The sequence below is a fragment of the Meles meles genome, chromosome 18, assembly GCF_922984935.1.
Source record: "Meles meles chromosome 18, mMelMel3.1 paternal haplotype, whole genome shotgun sequence".
NCBI lineage: Eukaryota > Metazoa > Chordata > Mammalia > Carnivora > Mustelidae > Meles > Meles meles.
This window is the reverse complement of record NC_060083.1, coordinates 14,112,519-14,130,831: the sequence shown is the minus strand read 5'-3', so window position 1 is coordinate 14,130,831 and position 18,313 is coordinate 14,112,519. Positions and strand designations below refer to the sequence as shown.

The 18,313-nt window shown below is 59.0% G+C and overlaps 1 protein-coding gene across 1 annotated transcript; it reads left to right on the top strand.

The window, feature by feature from the left end:
• Positions 1–1,001: 1,001 nt before the first annotated feature.
• On the top strand, positions 1,002–12,632 carry NATD1 (N-acetyltransferase domain containing 1). Its single transcript, XM_045984338.1, has 3 exons — positions 1,002–1,305; positions 7,654–7,772; positions 9,577–12,632. Exons 1-3 carry the CDS (start codon positions 1,200–1,202, stop codon positions 9,691–9,693), a joined length of 342 nt encoding a protein of 113 aa, XP_045840294.1. The 5' UTR covers positions 1,002–1,199; the 3' UTR covers positions 9,694–12,632.
• Positions 12,633–18,313: the final 5,681 nt, after the last annotated feature.

Below are 18,313 nucleotides of genomic sequence, written 5' to 3'. Positions count from 1 at the left end.
GGCACTGGAAGGGAGTGAGGAAACCACCACAGTGTTCTCTACTGTGACTTGAGTGGTGGTCAACGTGGGAATGAACTTCAAACTTAACATCTTAAGAAACAAACTTGTAAATGGTAACCTGTAGTCATGTGTTTCATAAGTAGAAATGGGTGGGAGGGAGCGCTGCTTTAGGTGTGAACCAGATGAGGTTGGAGGGAAGGGAAGTCCCCTTTCGAAAGAAAAAGAAGTCAGGCAGCACCACAACCTTCAAACCACCCCCCCCCCACCACCACCACCACAGTCCTGGGAGTCCTAGACTAAGTCCCTGCCCGTTTCCTGAGACTCAGTTTCGCCATCTGTGGGATGGATCCAGGGATCTCCAAGGCTTCTTCCTACACTTCCACCTCTTTTGGGGCGAGCTGGCATTTCACCCCTCTCCCAAACAAGGCTTCTCAGGAATTTTCCTCTTCACCACTCACACCTGCATAGGGGTGGGATCCTCGGCACCAATCCTCCTATCGCTGCTTACGAATCACAGCAGTGCGTTTTGGGCCTCTATTCCTCATCTGTATAATGGAGTCAAGCATACCTATTTCTCAAGTTCGTGGTAAGAATTTTCACTGAGTTACTGAGCACTCCGGTAGCTTACCAGGGCTTTGCTCTGCACACGCTGTGCACACAGCAAGCGCTTAATAAATGCGGGCTTCGAGGGGAAGATTATAATTCCCTATAGGTCGTTACATCTTTTTGAGAACGGCTCCGTGTCGGGGCGGGGGGGGGGGGGGCAAAGTTGCCTGTGAGTCAAACACAAGAGGGAAAACTGTCCCAGGCGCGGAAGCGGCTCGCGTTGTTTTGTTTGGAGCCGACGAGGGGAACGCGGCCCGGGAGGCGCACGGCCCCTTTAAGAGTCGAATGGAATGTATCAAAACAAAAAGGTCGCGCGCCCACTGGCTGCGCGCTGCACGTGACCTCACAGCTGATTTCCTGGCCCCCCTCCTTTTTTTGTTGCTGCCGCCGCCGAGGCCGCCGCCGAGTGTCAGTTTCTGCGCCGCCGCCTGCGGTCTCCCGGCGGTCAGCTGCCCGCCGCCTCGCGCCCCCATCCCCGCCGCCGCCACCGCAGCCGCCGCGGGCCCGAACACCTCTCCGCGCGCCCTGCCCCCGCCGAGCCGGCGCGGGCGGGGGGTCCCAGCGGCCACTGCCCGGCGCTGCCCGGCGCGCAGATGGCGCACTCGGCGGCCGCCGTGCCGCTGGGCGCGCTGGAGCAGGGCTGCCCCATCCGCGTGGAACACGACCGGCGGCGCCGCCAGTTCACCGTCCGGCTCAACGGTAACGCGGCGTCCGGCCCGCCCCCGCCTTTTGTCTGCGAGCGAGCCGGGCCCGCCGAGGCCGCCCCCTAGCTGGGGCGCGCGCCCCCGGTCCGCAGCCCGGGAGGGGCGTCGCGAGCGCGCGCCGCGGGGTGGCCTCGAGCGGCCGCGGCTCCGCTGCTGTTCTGCCCCGCGCTCCGGGAGCAGGCCCGGGGCTGCGCTTGCGGGCTAGGAGGGGGCGCGGCCGACTGGAGGGTCTGGGAGGAGCGGGCTGCCTGGGAGAGGCGCGCCCACGCGGGGCACCCCTGGCTGGTGGGCAGGGGACCCCCGGGGAAGGCGGAGGTAGAAGTGGGGCCAGCTCGGGTCCTCTGCCTCCAGCTCCCGGCTTCAAGCCACAGGGGACCCGCACCTGCTCAAGCGGGGCAGTTTTCCGGTGTTGGACATCCCCTGAGGGAGATCCTGGAGAGTAGGTCAACGGTGATCTCCTCCCTTTCCCCGGGTGCTAAATGGCTTCTTGCCGTCTCTGGGAACTTTGGCTTTTCTGCGCCGAGCTGGTTGGGGAAATCTTCTGGGCAGACCTGGGGCAGAGGGAGAGAGGGGTGTCTGCCTCAGTGGGTGGGCACTGTGGAGGGGAAGGTGTCCCCATCAGCCCCGTTGGACAAGTTGCCTCATCTCTGTGTGCCCCAGTTTCTCCATCTCGGCAATGGGAGAGTAGTGCACACCTGTCCCGGTTGTAGGGACGAAGTGAGAGTAGAGAAGGCTTAGAAGAGTGCGGTGGCGCACAGCAAGTGCTACTCAGCATGGACCGGGGATTGTTTTTAAAACCAGAAAGCAGAGTCAAGTCTTCATTTCCTGTAAAGAAAGTTTCCAGCACTTACTAACGCATACCCCCTCCCCCCTAAGAGGTCCGGGGGATAAAAAAACAGAATTATAAAATCCAGGATCAAGAACTCCCTGTGCGTCCCCCTCCACATAAATAACTTTTTCTTCCTTCCCAGCTGGGCCCCCAGTGGCAGTGTCCAAGCCGGACTGTCCCCTTAGAGGCCATCGTACCCATTTCTGAGAAGGGAAAGCAGAGCCTCAGGAAAGGCAAGGGCTTGCGGGAGGTCAGGCAGTGAGTTAGGACAGAGGTGGGTCAGGATCCCACCTGGTCTGACCCCTGGAACTGGGCTTGTCCAGCCTGCCCTTGGACGTAGTCAGGAGGGGCTGGGTTTGGGGCACGGATGTTTCTCAGGCCCCACCATCTCCCTCTTAAAACATCCCTGTGATTGAGGGCATTTTCACCCCCCATTACAGATGAGCAAACTGAGGTTTGAACCAGAGGGAAGTAGTGACTTGCCCTGTATCACAAAGTGCCAGAGCTCAAACCTGGGCCCAACAGAGCCTACACAGCGTTCTTCCATGTGAACGAAAGTCCTTCCACCACCGTGGTGCTCACCGTGGCACTACTGACCTTAACACTCAGGGCTGGCCATTCTTGTGTGGAGGGTCCTTGTAGTTTTTCCCATCTTACTTTCTGAGGTTCCAGAGAGGCCTCTGGTTCCCTTCGTGGCTCAAGAGGCTCCTCCATACATTCACAGAGACAGAAGAAAATGGGAATGTTTGGGGTTTTCCTTTTTTTTTCTTTTTTCTTTTTTTTTTTTTTTTTTTGGCAAATCAGTATAGCCAAAGGACAGCCCCCCTCTGGAATTGTCTGTGGCCAAGGCTGGACTTGTCTCACGATATTTCTAAACTTGTGTCCTTCCCTTCCCCAAATGGCTACCTATAAAATGGACTGGGGATCCCCCACCCAAGCCTAGGGAGGAGTGGGAGGCCACCAACTTCTCTCCAGCCTGGAAGGTGGGGTCTGGATGTGTATTTGGGGAGTCAGGGGGAGCTCATCGGTGTCTGGGCCCCCTTCTGCCTCAGCTGGAGAGGGGAACAGTGTGTCATAGTGTCTCCTGAACCGCAGGGCAGGCCCTAAAGACAGGCTCATTGTACCCATGGAGAGAGGTAAATGCTTCAGCTAAGAGCCAGAGCAGCCCCAAGACTCCCAGGGTGGGCCCTGGGGCATCCCCCTGGCAGGGCTGTGCTGATAAGCTTCCAGCAAGTTCTGGTTGTGAGTGAGGGCAGGGTTGGAGCAGCTGGGTTGAAGTCCTTGTGTTCCAGGCAGGCTGTGGGCATATGGGTGGGGTGGGGTGAGGGGAAACTGTTCTTCCTGTTCTACAGATGAGGGTACTGAGACACAGGAAAGTGACCCAGTTGCTCAGGGTCTTGTACCTTGGAGGTACATGAACTGGGGTTCATGCCACCAGTCCTTACTGAGCACCTACTACGTGCCAAGCATTGCCCTTGGTGCTGAATACTCGGACTGACAGTCCAGAGGGGTGACAGACACTAAATAAAGTGTAAAGTGTCCTAGAAAGCCAGGGCCTGGTGAGAATAAAGCAGGGCAGCAGAAAGCATGCCGGGAAAGTGCTGCTATTTAGAATTAGGTGTTGGGGAGGGTCACTCTGGGAAGGTGCCAGTTAAGTAAAGACCTAAAAGAGGCAAGGAGGGGAGGCTCCAGCGGGAAGCGCATGCCACGAGGAAGAAGCAGTGGGACCAAAGGCCCTCCATTGCCTGGTGTGTATCCAGAGCAACAGAGAGTGGAGTAATGGAGAAGAGAGGATCCAACGATCGCAGCAGATAAGGTTAAGAGGTCATGGGGGGGCTGGTGGTATGGGGCCACAAAAGCCGTAGTGAGGACTTGGCTTTGACTCCCAGTGAGGTGGGTGCCTGGGAAGGTCCTGAGCAGAGGCTGGACGGGGATGTCCCAGGGTCCTTCTGACTGCTCCCAGGGGAGCAGACTGTGTGAGGCAAGACAGAGCAGGGAGGTAACTACTGCAGAAGTCCGGACATCGTGAGCAGGGCTGGGGAGAAATGTCCCAGTCCTGGATAGATGGAGAAGGAAGTGTGGATGGCTTTTACTGACGTGGAGTGTGAGACAATGCTGGAGCCCAGGCTTGTTGCCTACACCCACATTCTAAAACACTAGCTTGTGCCTTGCCATGTCATAGGTGGGGAAAGCAGGGCACACAGCCAGGAGGCATCTAAGCCAGAATTGAGCCCCCATCCCCGGGAGGGCCCTTCCTTGGCCTTTCCTCTCCCTTCCCAGCCAGGGCTGACTGTCCCATGTGCTGCAGGGAGGAGGGTCATCTGGAGGTCCTAGGGGTGCTTTCCGCATCCTCTCTGTCCCCATGTTGCAGATGGGAAGACTGAGGCCCCAGAGAGTTAGTAGTTACTTCTGACCTCCTTCGGCATCCCCAAAGGCAGCAGGACTGAAAGCAAGGCACCAATTTCGTGGCTTTCAGATCCCAGTCCTGGATACAACGCCCCTACATGACCCCATGTCGCCACCCCATAGTGCCCCAATGATGCCTGCCTAGAGCAGTGTTCCTGAGCAGGGAGGGTGGGAGAGGATGCATGGTGCAGTGAGGGGCCTCGCTCCATGTGGGGATGGACTTGCCCGGGTAAACCCCCAGGCTCTGCCCTCGGTGCCTCCCAGCCGTGCTGGCTCGGGCCCCTTGCATGTGGATGGGGGTGGACTGGGCCATGTCAGATGTGGGTGATTGGGGCAAGGTGACTTTTGCTACCCTTCTAAGGCCGAAATGGGTATGGGACCATAGGCCAGGTACGCCAAGATAGTCCACTAAGGGTCTGGTGTCTCCCCATGTAGAGTGCTGTGACCTGGCCACTGGCAGGGTTCACTAGAGAGCTTTTCCCCTCACAAATAGGCCACGTCCATCCCGGTGACCCCAGATGCCTTTTTGTCTTTCTTTCGGCCAGAAAGCTCTAAGTGAGCTCAGCCCCACGTGCTGCCAGGATGTACAACTGCCTCTTAGGGCCTCAGTTTCCCCATCTGTAAACAGGGCTGTAAGAATCATACCCACTTTGTAAGATTGTGGTGAGAAGATAACGTGTGCAGAGAGCTGAGCACAGGACAGTGTGGCAGGACCCCACAGGTGTGAGCTGCCTGTCATCTCCCCAAAGGCCAGCCCGGGAAAGCCAGGATCCCAGCGTGGCTTCCTACTGCTCTCCCGCCCTCATTTGGGTTCAGCCCCACCCATTCACTGATCCTCCAACATTCCACCTCAGGGCCTTTGCACATGCTGTCCTTGGCACCTGGACAGGTCATCCCCCACATCTCCTTTGAGATCGGCTCATTCACCTCCTCCAGGTCTTTGCTCAAAAAAGGCCTCCCTGTAGACTCCATTGAAGATGGGATTTGCCTTCTCTGCTCTATTCCAGCCTAACACCTCCAAGGTTCTGTTATTAGGAGGGTATTGTTTAACTGGCTTCCTCCATTAAGAAAGGGGAGGCCATTTTCTTCATGGACTGCAGGCACAGCACTCTGAACCCTGCCTGCCACCCAGTAGGCCCTCCCTGGGCTTGGGGGTCCTTAAATGGCCAGGCCAGTCATGCAGCAGCTCCTTCTGGGACCGGTGACCAGCTCAGGCCCAAAATAGCCTCCTGATCTCTGCTCTCCTGTGCTGGGTGAGCTGAATTCGTGCCCTGGTACAGATGCGGGAGCCAAGTCCCATGCAACACAGCTGGACAGGTGGCTGCGGAGGCCAATGCAGAGCCACAGTGGGGACGTCTGGAGGAAACGTTGGGGATCCAGAGGTGTGGGGAGGAGGCAGGATTGGGGCCAAGGAAGGGAAACGGCATTCCCTTCTCCCAGGCAGAAGAAACCGTGGAGGCAAAGGCCTGGAGGCAGGGGAGAGGAGGCTTGTTGAAGTGGGGCAGAAAGGACCAGGCTGAGGGTCGGGAGGCCTGGGTACCAGCTTCACCTGGGACTCGTAGTCGCCCTTGGATCTCTGGAGCTCAGTTTCCCATCTGGAAATGGGAAGATGAATTGTAGCCTGTTCCTGGAGCTTTGGGGAGAGACAGAAAGCCTCCCACATGGGATGGGAGCCTGTTGCCGTGACCGATTTGCTGTAAGACCCTGGTCTGGTCATTGATCTCTCTTGGCCTGTCAGCCTTCCATGCTCGCTGTAGGCTGGGAGCCCAGGCAGCACTCAGGAGCAAACTCTAGGAAGCTTTAAAGTCAAAACACCTGAAAGACTATTTGCTTTTAAAAATTAAAGATACTTGGCATTGCCATGTTTTCTTTTAGAGCCAGTGAATTGTGTTTTCTAACCTCAGGGCCTTTCCACTAACCCTGTCCTCAGCCTGCCCCTCCCTCAGGCACCCCCAACTCCGAGGTTTTCTTGGAGGGATCTCCCTGGACTGCCTCTGGCTAAATGGCCCTGTGTCGCCCCCAACCCACTTTACTTTTTCCTTCAACACTTATAGTGGCCTACAGTGGTAAACCGGGGAGTTGTCCTGAGCTCTTTCTCATTTGCCACGTCCAGGTCCCTGGCAGATCCTGCCAGCTACACCATCACAGCACCATCCGAGTCTGATGCCTGCCTGAGCCCCAGTGCTTCTGCCTGCGACTGGGTTCCTGTCATCACTCACCTGGGCTAGTGTAGCAACCGTCTCATTGGTCTTCCTGTGCCTGCCCTGGGTCTGCCCTCAGGGCAGCCAGAGGGATCCCATGAAATCCTGAGTCACCTTCTGTCCCTCCCCTGCCCAGGGCCCTCCTCTGGCTCCCTGCTCACAATGACTTACCATCTCTACAGCACCTGCTCCTATCACCTCCCTGCCCTCCTCACCCCCGCCTTCCCCTTTGCCCATGATTCTCCAGCCACCCCAGCCTCCTCCCTGTCCCTCAAACACATCTGACCCACTCCTGCCTCAGGGCCTTTGCACTGGCTGTTCCCCTGACAAAACACGGTTCTCCCAGACATCCCAGGGCTGACTCCCTCGGCTCCTTCCTGTTTGCAGCCAGCACTCCCTCCGCCCCGCCCCGCCCCTTGCCACACTGCACAGTAACTTGCTTTTCTTGTTTGTCCTCTATCTCCCCTTCTAGTCAGTTCCATGAGAGCAAGGCTCTTTGTCTGGCTTGTTTGCCTCCGAGTCCCAGTATCAGAAACAGTGCCTGGGGCTCCGTAAACATCTGTTGAAAGGAATGGTTGGATACAGGGGTGAAGGGACAGATGGACAGATAGGACAACCAGAGGGTTGGGGGGGGTGATGTGTGCTGATGGTAATTACAACGGGAAAGGCCAACGTGCTCCAGGCACTAATCTTAACATTGTGCAGAGATGACCTCAGTGTTCTAAACACAATGGAGGATGCATTATTATATCCCCCACTTTACAGATGAGGAAATTGAGGCACAGAGAGGTCATTCTAGGTCCAACACTGGCAGCCTGGCCCCAAACACCCATCCCTCTATTTGCCTGCCTTAAGCCCCGAGCATGTGCGGGGCCTCACCTGTTCACCACGGTCCCCCCCCCCGCAGGATGTCATGACCGGGCCGTCCTGCTCTACGAGTATGTGGGCAAGCGGATCGTGGACCTGCAGCACACCGAGGTCCCCGATGCCTACCGCGGGCGTGGCATCGCCAAGCACCTGGCTAAGGTAGGCTGGGGGGAGGGGGCTGCCCCTGCACGTGGCAAAACCATGGCCCTGGGGGCTGACCCGGGTCTGTGTCATGGCCAGAGTGCTGACGACGGTGCCAGCTCAGCCATATGTTACAGCTGCGAATGGGGAGCTGCTGGCGGCACACTCTGCCCTCCCCACCCCTGCTCCTCTGCGGCAGGGGGCAGCCCATGTGGGCCCAGGCCTTGGGTTCCATAGGGCTAAGCCTCCAGGGCTGCAGACACCGCTGGATATCAGGAGCTCACTGGCCAGGCCTTGGTACGTGAGTAATAGGTGCTCAGTAAACCCCAATAGAACGACCGCATAAGGGAATGTCCGAGTACAGTGGCTTGCGCCCCGTTCCTCGCTCCTGAGCCCTCCATCCCCCAAACCCAGGCTGGCTGGAGAACAGATGTGGGCTTCATGCGGGGAAGGTGACAGAGAATGGCCTTCCGTGCATGGCTCTGAGGGCTGCTCCAGGCCCCTGTTCTTCCCTCTGCCTGCTCTTCCCACCTCCACCCCCACTTTGGGCCTCGTCCCTCCTCTGCCCTCCTGTAGCTGTGCCCCCAGGCTGCGGGGCTATGGCAGACATAGCTGTCCTCTTCCTTGAAACAGGGCCCAGCCTCTGTGCTGCTCTCTGGGGATTGTACCTCAGGAAACTCTGAGAGTTACTGACCTGGGGAGAGGGGAGGTGGGCCGTGAAGCTGGGTGCACCCCTCCCTGACTCTGGGGAGCCTTGGTCAGCTGTGGGATCTACCAGACACCCCATCCATGTCTCCCCTGAGTCCTGCCTGCCGAGGGCGCGATGGCATTCACCGTGTGGCCTCTGCTGCCTCCTGGGGCCTTCCATTTCTTCTGTGAAAATGGGAGAATAGCCTGGAATCTTGTCTTTTGAGGGTCTCAGGTTGTGAGCCCTGAGTTGGGGTGTGGATGGTGAGACGCAACAAGGCCTGCTCGGGCGTGTGGAGCTGGAGGTTCAAACTGGCCGGCATGTAAGCACAGGGTCCCCGGTAGGTGCTCAGTAAATGCTGCTCCCTCTCATCAGACCAGCCAACCTCACCCAGGCCATCCTCCACTTTGTTTCAGTAAGCACTTACTAAACGCCAACTATGTGCAGGGCATCCTGCAAGGCACCGGGGCAGGGGGTACCCCGAGCTTGCCCTCGCTGTCCACGGTGAGAACAGCCACAGGCATGATGAAGGCCACTTAGTGGCACCCTCCTCGCGGCCCACCGCCCCTGAGCGGCTGTGCGAGCCCTGTCATACCCAAATGTGACCTCTGCTAGGTGCGGGGAGCCCTGGGGCACCCCTGACCCAGCCAAAGGGTAAGGTTCCAGGACAAGGCATCGAAGGAGTGGCCACGGGAGGGTGAAGGCAACGGAGTTGTAGGCCTTGTGAGCACAGAGGCCCTGAGATCGGACGGGGCGGGAGTGCTGGCTGCTAGGCCTCGCGGGTGGGGTGCAGGACAGACCAGATGTGGTGCAGGGCTGGGGCTTCTTTGGTTTAGTGTCTGCTTGATGCCTTTCAAGACGCACAGAGCCCACACTGCTGCTGGGTTCACTGGGCTGCCTGTGTGTAGACTGCCCTCCCCAGACCCCTGGTCCACTTCGGTGTCGTGTGGCCACGGGCAATGTATCCCAGCTTTGTGCCTTGGTTTCCCCCACTGCAAAAGGAGGGTGGTGGCAGCACGTCCCTCGGCCTGCGGGCGCCAGCTCCCGCCCTTGGAGGGGAACACCAGGGAGAGTGTGGGGGCCAGGCTGCGGGCTGCAGGCACTGACCGCTGTTCTCTCTGCCCCGGCCGCCAGGCTGCTCTGGACTTTGTAGTGGAGGAGGACCTGAAGGCGCATCTCACGTGCTGGTACATCCAGAAGTACGTCAAGGAGAACCCCCTGCCACAGTACCTGGAGCGCCTCCAGCCGTAGCCCTGGCCCTGCGGGGCAGGACCCTCCATGCCGGACCTCTCCTTGCGGCCTTCACCCCGGCCCTCCGTGTGCTCTCAGGAAACCTGCTCCCCACCGGGGATGGACTCAGAGTTATTTTTGTAAGGACGCTCCTCAGTGGCCCCCAGAGGCTGCCGGCCGACGACGGGCAGTGGTCCAGCTACCGCGGTGAAGGGGAAGCCGGGCAGCGGAGGTCCCGGCGGACCCCACTCCGCAGACACTGGCTGGCTCCTCACGGGGCCACCCCCACCTCTCGTGGGCAGGCCAGCGGGGGCCAGCAGCCAGGACCGGAGAGTGGCCAGGGCTGTCCCTCTGGCCGGTCTGGATCCTGCCTGCTGTTCCCAGCTCTGTGATCGGCAGGGGGCTGATTTGGGGCCCCCTCTGCCACCACCTAGGGCTGTGTCCTTTGTGTAGGCGAGGAGGGGATTGCCTGAGTGGAGAGGAGCAATAAGAAACCTCGCGTGCCAACTTCCCAGGGCTGCCACCAGCCCCTTCCCTTCCCCCAGCTCCTGCACCCCGGCACTGGGGGGTGGGCCCAGGTGAGGGGCAGCCCTCCTTCAGGGGCAAAGCCTGGAATGCGTGGACTGCGCACCCCCGCGGCTCGCCCGTGCACACACGAGCACACGTGCGCGCACACATGCACATGCACGGAACACGGTGCAGGTCTATGCATCAGTGGAGGGGCCAGTGGAGGGAGCACTGGGTGTTCTCTCCTCAGTACCTGTTCCCTTAATTCCTTGCCCCCTCGTCTGTCAGCTGTGCAGGAAGTCGAGGTCCCCATGCCCTGTGGCCGCCATCCCTGTTTGCCCCGTCTGCCTGGAGCCAGCCCCAGGCATGACCGGAGCACCAAGCCCCGCCCCCCCCCCCCACCTTTTACCAGCCTCTTGGTCCCCCGAGGGTGGGCTTTCTCACAGAGGTCCCTTTGGAGCTCAGGTGGGAGGGAGGCATCTTGTCCTCACAAAACCGTCCTCACCTCCAAGGGGAAGAAACAGTGATGTGGTGGGATTTCCTTTGTAGACATCGGACGTCGGAGCACCTTTCTCTCTCGTGGCTAGCTTCTGGCCCGACATGTTCTGTTGCCTGGCTGGGATCCTAGGGTCCCTCCCAGACAGCTCTCCTGGCCATGGCCTGGGAGGTGCACACCAGCACCCCTCCTTCCGCAGGCTTTGTGAGCTGGTGAGGGCTCAGGGTCCTGACCTCCTGTGCCCTCCTTCCAATCCATGCCTGCCTCTCAGTGGGGCTGGAGGGCGACCCTGGAATCAGAGTCCCTTAGGGGCTGAGGCATCAGTACACAGCATATCCCCAGGGGTACCGTGTCCCCTCCAGGCCTCTGGCTGGGGGTGGGCTTGGGAAGGTGTGTGTGCTGGGGGGCACTGGTTGCCACAGTGACCCCTCCCTTTCTGACTTTTCGTTCACCTCTTCGCTCCCACTCTCGGCACCGAGCTCCCCGTGACCTCCGCAGCAGCTCGGCAGCCCCTCAGCAGACATTTGCACAGAGCCCTTCCCACCCAGTGGCAGGAACAGCTGGATCAGGCTGTGCCTGCAGCCCACCCACAGGGGTCCCTGAGCCCTGGAGAGGCAGTATCCTCAGCACCCTCATGGCCTCCTGTGTGCTCGCTCCCAGCCCCACTCTGGCCTCTAAGAATTCCCATCCCCAAGGGCTGAAGGCATGCCTCGCCTTGCCCACCATGCTCCTCAGTTCTGTTTGCACAGAACTACAGAGAGGAGCCACAAACGTCCCTGGGCCTCTGCTGTGCTGGTAGCCAGCAGCCAGGAAGAACTCTGGGACTCAGTTGCTGAGTCCCCTCCAAAAGGCTGGGGGTGTCCCATCCCTGGTGCAGCTCAAGGAAAGAGTGGGTTGTAGGCCCAAGAGTGGCCCCGGGCCTTCTCTCCCTGACTCCTGGGGCAGAGGTCTTATGGGGCCCCTTCCCCTCCCCCTCCCCATCCACACAAGCCTTCCCAAGGCCAAATATAGACTCAGTCATGAAAACTGCCCAGTAGCCGAGAAAACCGGTGCTTTTTCCTTCCATGGCCTATAGGGTGACACAAACCAGCTCCGGGAGGGCACTTGGCCCCAGGGCGCTCCTGGTCAGGCCACAGGAGGGTGCCCCACAGCAGTAGCACACGGGACCCCAGGGAGGCCCCCAGGGCAAGCAGGGCCAACCAGAGCAGACAGCCAGCTGGCATAGAGAGAGCAGCCCTGTCCCAGTCCTCCATGGGTCCCAGCCGGCACCTGTGTTCTTAACCACAGGTGACATGCCACACCTGGCCAGCATGCACACAAAACAGTACTTGAACCAGGGGACATGCAGGGTCTTGGGGGACCTGGCTCAGCCCTGGGTCCGGGAACAGCTTGTCCCCAGTTCCTGCAGGAGCCACCTGGAGCCTCCTCACCTCTGGCTGCCTTAAGTCCCGCCGCCCCACTGCAGCGGCCTGCCTGGCCCCAGTGTTCAGCAGAGCCTGCTCTCCAAGGCTGGGACCCTGGTCTGCAGCAGACACAGACCCTAGGGCCCCCAGCCCACCTCCACCGGCCTGTCCCGCCTCCCCCCTCACCCCGGTGCTACTCTGTGGCGCTCCCATCTTGCCCGCACCCATCCTGGGTGCTCCAGGAGCCCCTCCTCGGCAGGCAGGTCACGTAGGCCGCTTCCACCCGCAGGGGCAGGGGGACGCGTGGGAATGCCACCCGGCCCCGCTGCAAGCAGATTGCCCCACGGGCCCTGCGCTCTCCTGCCATGTCTTGCTTGGGGGCTTTCTTTCTCTTGCCCAGTCAAGCCAGGTGGTAAGTCATGTGCCTTTCCTACTCAGGACCTGTTCCAGGGGGTGTCTGGGCCGAGGCCGGTCTCCACATCTGCTCCCTCTGTTATTTTTCAAACTCTTGAACAGATTGCATGGCATACATTTCAATAAAAGATGTGACCTAGTGTGCGGGCTCCAGGACTGCTTCTAGAAGCTGTGCAGCGGGCTCTTGGGCCTGGGTGGGATGGGGCGGGGGGCAACTGTTCCCCCCCCGCCCCCGTCCCGCTCCAGTCAGATCATTGGTCCCCATTTTACTGACGAGGAAAGAAGTTCAGGTTAAGGAGCCATGGGTGTGAGAAGGAGGGGAGGAGGCAGGCTTGGCAGGCGTGCTCCAGTCGGTCCCGGTCCCTGGTGTTCAGCCTCTTATTTAATGGGCAGCAAAGCCCCCACTTTCTGGTGGGGAAGGCGAGGCTCTGACAGGCACCCGGGGCCTAGCTGAGGTCTCTCAGCAAGAGCTCAGTGGCGTCAGGATCTGGGGACTTTGCCATCTTTTCCCACGTCACAGCTCCTGCTTCCTGAGGCCACGGCCATGCGCTCAGCATGGGGCCGGCGGAGCAGCGGGACGGAGTTTGCCGGGAAGAGACTGTGATGTCCTGTCACGTCTCCTCAGCTACTGATCTTAGACATGGCCCTGTCCCCACTGAAGAGCCTTCCCCTGGGGTTTCTAGTTCCGGGGAGGGAGGCATGCTCCCGTGGGGGAAGCCAGGCGCTGCGCTCAAGGGCCACGTGGCCACCTCGTGTCTGTCCCGCTCCCTGCCCCCCACCCTATGGCCCAGGAGGGAGGGATCCCTGATTGGGAGTTTTCCTAGTTCCCACTCGGGATTACAGGGCTACCCTGAAGAAGAGGAAGGCCCTTCAGAATCTTGTCTAGCTTGATTGCCGTGGCCATGCCATGAGATCCCAGTTCTTAGGCCTGTTTTACAGATGAGGAAACTGAGGCCCACAATGGGGGAGTCACTAGGCTACAGCCCACAGAGTTGGACAGCAAGAGCACCAGGATCCACACCCAGTCCCTGCTCTCTCTGTAAGATGATGCTGGGCTGGAGGGTTCTAGGTCGTACTATCTACCCTACGTGACAGATGGTCTCCAAGAAAAATACATACATAACTCTTCTGGCAACTTCTCTGCTCATTTGGAAGGTTAGGTAGGTTCTGTCTTGAGCTACAAGATACACAGCTGAGCAGGGGGGCCTGCTGGGCACGAGAGGATGATGGCGCGTGTGCACCTGGAGCGCGGTGGGGCTTAGGAAGGAGCGTGCAACCACTCATTCGCTCACATCATTCCTTCCTTGGGGCCGGCTTCTCAGATTTGCTCAAGTCCACACAAATGTCCCCCCAACTATTGTCAGGGTCCTGCTCCTTCCAAAGCAGTGGCCTAAGCTCCCCATTGGAGTCTGGTGGGGCTGTGGAGGCTCATTGTCCCGCTCCCCCAGCAGATCGAGCTCCAGGCTCCATGGTCCTTTGTCGCATCCCGCAGCTGCCGGACTGTTCCCAGCTGCCGAGGACGCTCTGCAGTCTTGTGCCCGCGCTTGGAACTGAATCTACAGCTTTGTCTCTGCTGACCCCGCTGCAGCCCCAGCATCCAGCCCACACCGGAGTGTTTGTCGCAGTCATCCCCGTCACTGACTGGGGACCGCAGCCGGTGGGTCTCCAGGCCCCGCCTTCAGGAGGCACCTCCACCCCTCCCCGAAACTAGCAGAGATGTCAAACAGCAGTTTTCACCTTCTGGGGTCCCCTTCCCCCCAGGAGCAACAAGGTCATGGCTGTGCCCCAGTCCAATCTGGTCACACAAGCGAGCTTGGGTTCCTGTGTTCAAGGGACCGTTCCTCGGAGGCCGAGGCTCTGACCGAGAACGACAGCAGTCTGTGTAGAGGCAGGAGAACAGAGACCACCTCAGGTGCGGCAAACCAAGGGGATTTAGTGCGGGGGACTGGCCACCACACTGTTGGAAGGATGAGAGGAGCAAGTATGAGATGACCCAGATGTAGTACCTGTGGGAGGCTGCGGGGCCATGAGCTGGGGCACGAGGTGTTCCTGAAAGCCGTGATCGCTGGCCCACTGCCAGGACTCCGCTACCTGAACCAAATCTCGGAGTGGGTGCCTACCCGTGCCTGCTGCCACCACTGCCAAAAACACCCCAGATCCAGAAACTCGCCTTCACTATCCTCTAGGTTCGTGCCAGTGCTCCCTTGGGCAGACGTGAACAGGCTGCCCGCTGCCGAGGGCTCTGGGAGGTGTGGGTGCAGGTGCGATCCAGGGGAGGAAGGGATGCGGATGCCCTCGGATGAGTGGCCAGGATGGAATATCCTTGCCAGCGAGGGGCAGGGCATCTGATACCATGCCAATCCATCTACACCAATGGCGGAAGCCGGCGTGATGGAGAATGACAGCTCCCAGTGCCGGGCCGCCTCCCGGTGGCTGTCAGAATGGCCCCTGACATTTGGAGGCGCTCAGTCACCACGGTGCAGGTGCGTCATGGGCTGCTGTGTCATGAGCTTGTCGTAGGTGACGGGGCCCTTGCAGGCTGTGGGTCAGGGGTTTGGGTGGGAGATCTATGAGTGAGATTCAGCAATCCTCTGAATTTGGGAGAGGGTCGAACTCATGAGGTCAGGGGAGGGTCCTTCAAGAGGCTTCTTTTTGGGGTGTCTGGGTGGCTCAGTGGGTTAAGCCTCTGCTTTCAGCTCAGGTCATGGTCCCAGGATCCTGGGATCAAGCCCCACGTCGGGCTCTCTGCTTAGTAGGGAGCCTGCTTCCCCCACTCTCTCTGCCTGCCTCTCTGCCTACTTGTGATCTCTGTCTCTCTGTCAAATAAATAAATAAAATCTTAAAAAAAAAAAAAAAGAGGCTTCTTTCTAAAGGCACTTCATGATGAAGTCACAGGTCAGATGAGGAAAGACGCTGAGACCGGACAGGAGTATACGCCTCTGCAGGGTCATTCTGGAATCTAGAATAAGGAGAGTCAGGGAAAAAAGAATTTATGGGTGTTTTATCTGTTAAGACAAAAAGGCCAACTAAAGGGACGAACTAGGTCAGAGAATCACGTCCCTTCATTCCTAGCTCCCAAGCTGAATTTGCCTGTGAAGGGAGAGCCTTCCTCCTTTCACATGTGGAGACCCTGCGTTCAGGAGCCAGTCCCATTCCCCTGTGGAGTACCCAGTATGTATCCAGTGAGGATGTGAGGGTGAGCAAGGCAGAGGGAGTCCATCTTCAGGGGACCTGGCAGGGCAGGGCAGGAGTGGAAAGCACACACTCAGGAGGAAGGCTGGGACAGGGCTGCTGGCGTTCATGGGCAAGGCACGTACCCAGTGCAGAGTGCCCTGGAAGGCTCTCTTGCAGAAGGAATATCTAAGTGGAAAGCTAAAGACAGGTGGACATTGTGAAGGGGTCAGCTTACAGGCCCCATAGGAGGTGGCCCCCATAGTCTCTGACTTCATCTCCCACCACGCTGCGGCCACACAGGCCTCCCTGCTGTTCCTCAGACCCGCAAAATCACTCCCACCTCAGGGCCTTCGCACATGCAGCTCCATCTGCGCAGAATGCTCTTCTCCCAGCCATCCTTGTGTCTCCCTACCTGGCCTCCTTCAGGTCTGTGCCCAGCTGTCACCTTCTCAGGGAGGCCTCCTTTCCCTGCCTTTAAGTTTCGACCCACCCCTCCTGATTCCCTTACTCTGCTCTAGTTTTTCCAATCATTGCTTTCTTCTTACTTTATATATAACTGGTTTATTTTAGCTTGTTTATTATTTGTTGTCTGCCTCGCACTCCTAGGATACAAGCCCCATGAGGACAGTAGTTTGTTTATGTTCCATTTTGCTCATTTTGATATCCCCAGACCAGAGCAGTGCCTAACACAGATTTCATGCTCAGCAGTGTTTCTTGGGTGGATGGCCAGACCAACGGACAGATAGATGAATGGATGGAGCAATGAAGGGAACGAAAGCTCTGGGTAGACTCAACGGCACAAGCAAAGGCCCAGCCGAGAGGGAGCTGACGGCATCTTTTGAGGTTACCTGTGTCTGGAAGTGAGGGCGGCAGGAAATGAGCCTGGAGAGGAGTGCGGAGCCGGATGAAGGACAGCCAGGAGGCATAGTAGCGTTTGCTCACAATGTGGGGATACACAGCTCCTCCTGGCAGCCTCCCCATAGCTGACGTGCCCTGGGTCTGAGTTCCAGCCGACAGACTGTGTGTGGAAGTGCGGGGGGCTCCTTCCAGGCTCCGTCTGTCCCGTTCCATCACGGCTGCTGGTGACGGCAAGGCTATGCTGCTGGTCAATCTCCTGGGAAAGAATGCAGGTTCCCGGGCTGCTGCCTGGGCACAAGGCCCCTGCCAAGAGCAAGCTCCCCTTTAGGCTTGCTCCATGACTGAGAAATACATCTCTGCAGTGTTTTCAGCATCCAGCCTCTGGGCGTGGGTTACACCAGACAGGATGCTAACTCTACCTGGAGCCTCGCGCTTCCGTTACTGAACACAGGACACAGCGAGCGCCAGCTTAGCAGTCAGGCGCAGGGCCATGGACACAGACTCTGCAGAGCGGAAAGGTGGAGACTCACGTTGCACAGGGGCTGAATGTTCGGGACCCCCACCCCTGCCAGGCCCTGGAGGCCAGAGCCCGCCACTACCCGGCCTGGGGCTTTTGGGGGGCACGGAGGCAAGTGAAGTCCACAGTGCGTGCCAGCGGTTCCTTCAGTCTGCAACGAAGCTGAGGAACAGGTGTGTGTGAGATGGCCGTCTGCCCCCGGAAGGCAGGTGGTGAAAGACGGGAGGCCCGCGGGATTGGACAAGGCCACTGCTACTGGCCGCGAACAGCAGGGACTCGACCTGACCGTGCCCGAGACAGCAGCGGCCCATCACGGCTTCTCTGCTTCTGTAGACAAAGCTTTGGCACCTGCGAGATCGGGGGCAGTGTCCCCTGGGCCCGCCAGCTCAGGGTCTGAGCTGCTCCAGAGGTTCAGCTTCGGTAAACTGAGGCAGAGACAGATGCTGTGATTAGAAAGCAATGAAATGGAGCTTCTTGAAAGCTCAATTAGGACAGAGTGACGGGAGCAGTCCTCCGGAACTTCCCGAAAGGAGACCTCCCCTCGGTTTTGGAGGGAACCGTACTGCCAACGAAGAAGGGGCCCGCGGCTTGGCCCGAGGCCATGCCCATGTGGGCACGTGGCAGAGAGCATGCAGACCCCTCCTCAGAGGCAGCCACGGAGAAAACAGGATGGGGATGGTCCTTCCAGAGAACAGAGTCGGGCCCTGGTCAGGGAGGGGGACCCCGTGACACCTGCCCCTCAGGATCCCGTTGTCACTGGCCTGGTGCTGCCACTAGGTGGGCTGTCTCCTGCCCTCCCTGTGTCAGACGAGAGTTGCACCTGCGGTGATCCTGTCCCCATCCCACCATCTCATGCTGGTTGGGAACGGGCAGTAACTTAGATTTTATTACCAGATCACAGGCTAGTGGAGAACATTCTCCCTCTCTGAGAGACAGGAGGACTCAAACCGAAATGAGGTGTGGGGTGGGCAGTCCCTCCGGCAGAGGGTGCCAGTGAAGAAAGGGGAGCACTACCATTGGGTGGCCAGAGGAGAGATTGTCGCGGGGACTCGGGAAGTCACCAAAACTCCATGTCCTGTCCTTCCTGGACAGACAGATGGCATCTCCCAGCCTCCCTGGTCGTTAATTGGCAGCAGAAGTGAACAGAAGCTTTCTGAAAGTGGTGCCTCCCCTCCTCCCATGTCTCTGTCCCCTTCAGGAAGTGGTGGCCTCCTGGAGAGGGAGAGCCCAGCATTGCGTCTGATCTCTGAAGCATTGTTCAGTCTATTTGTC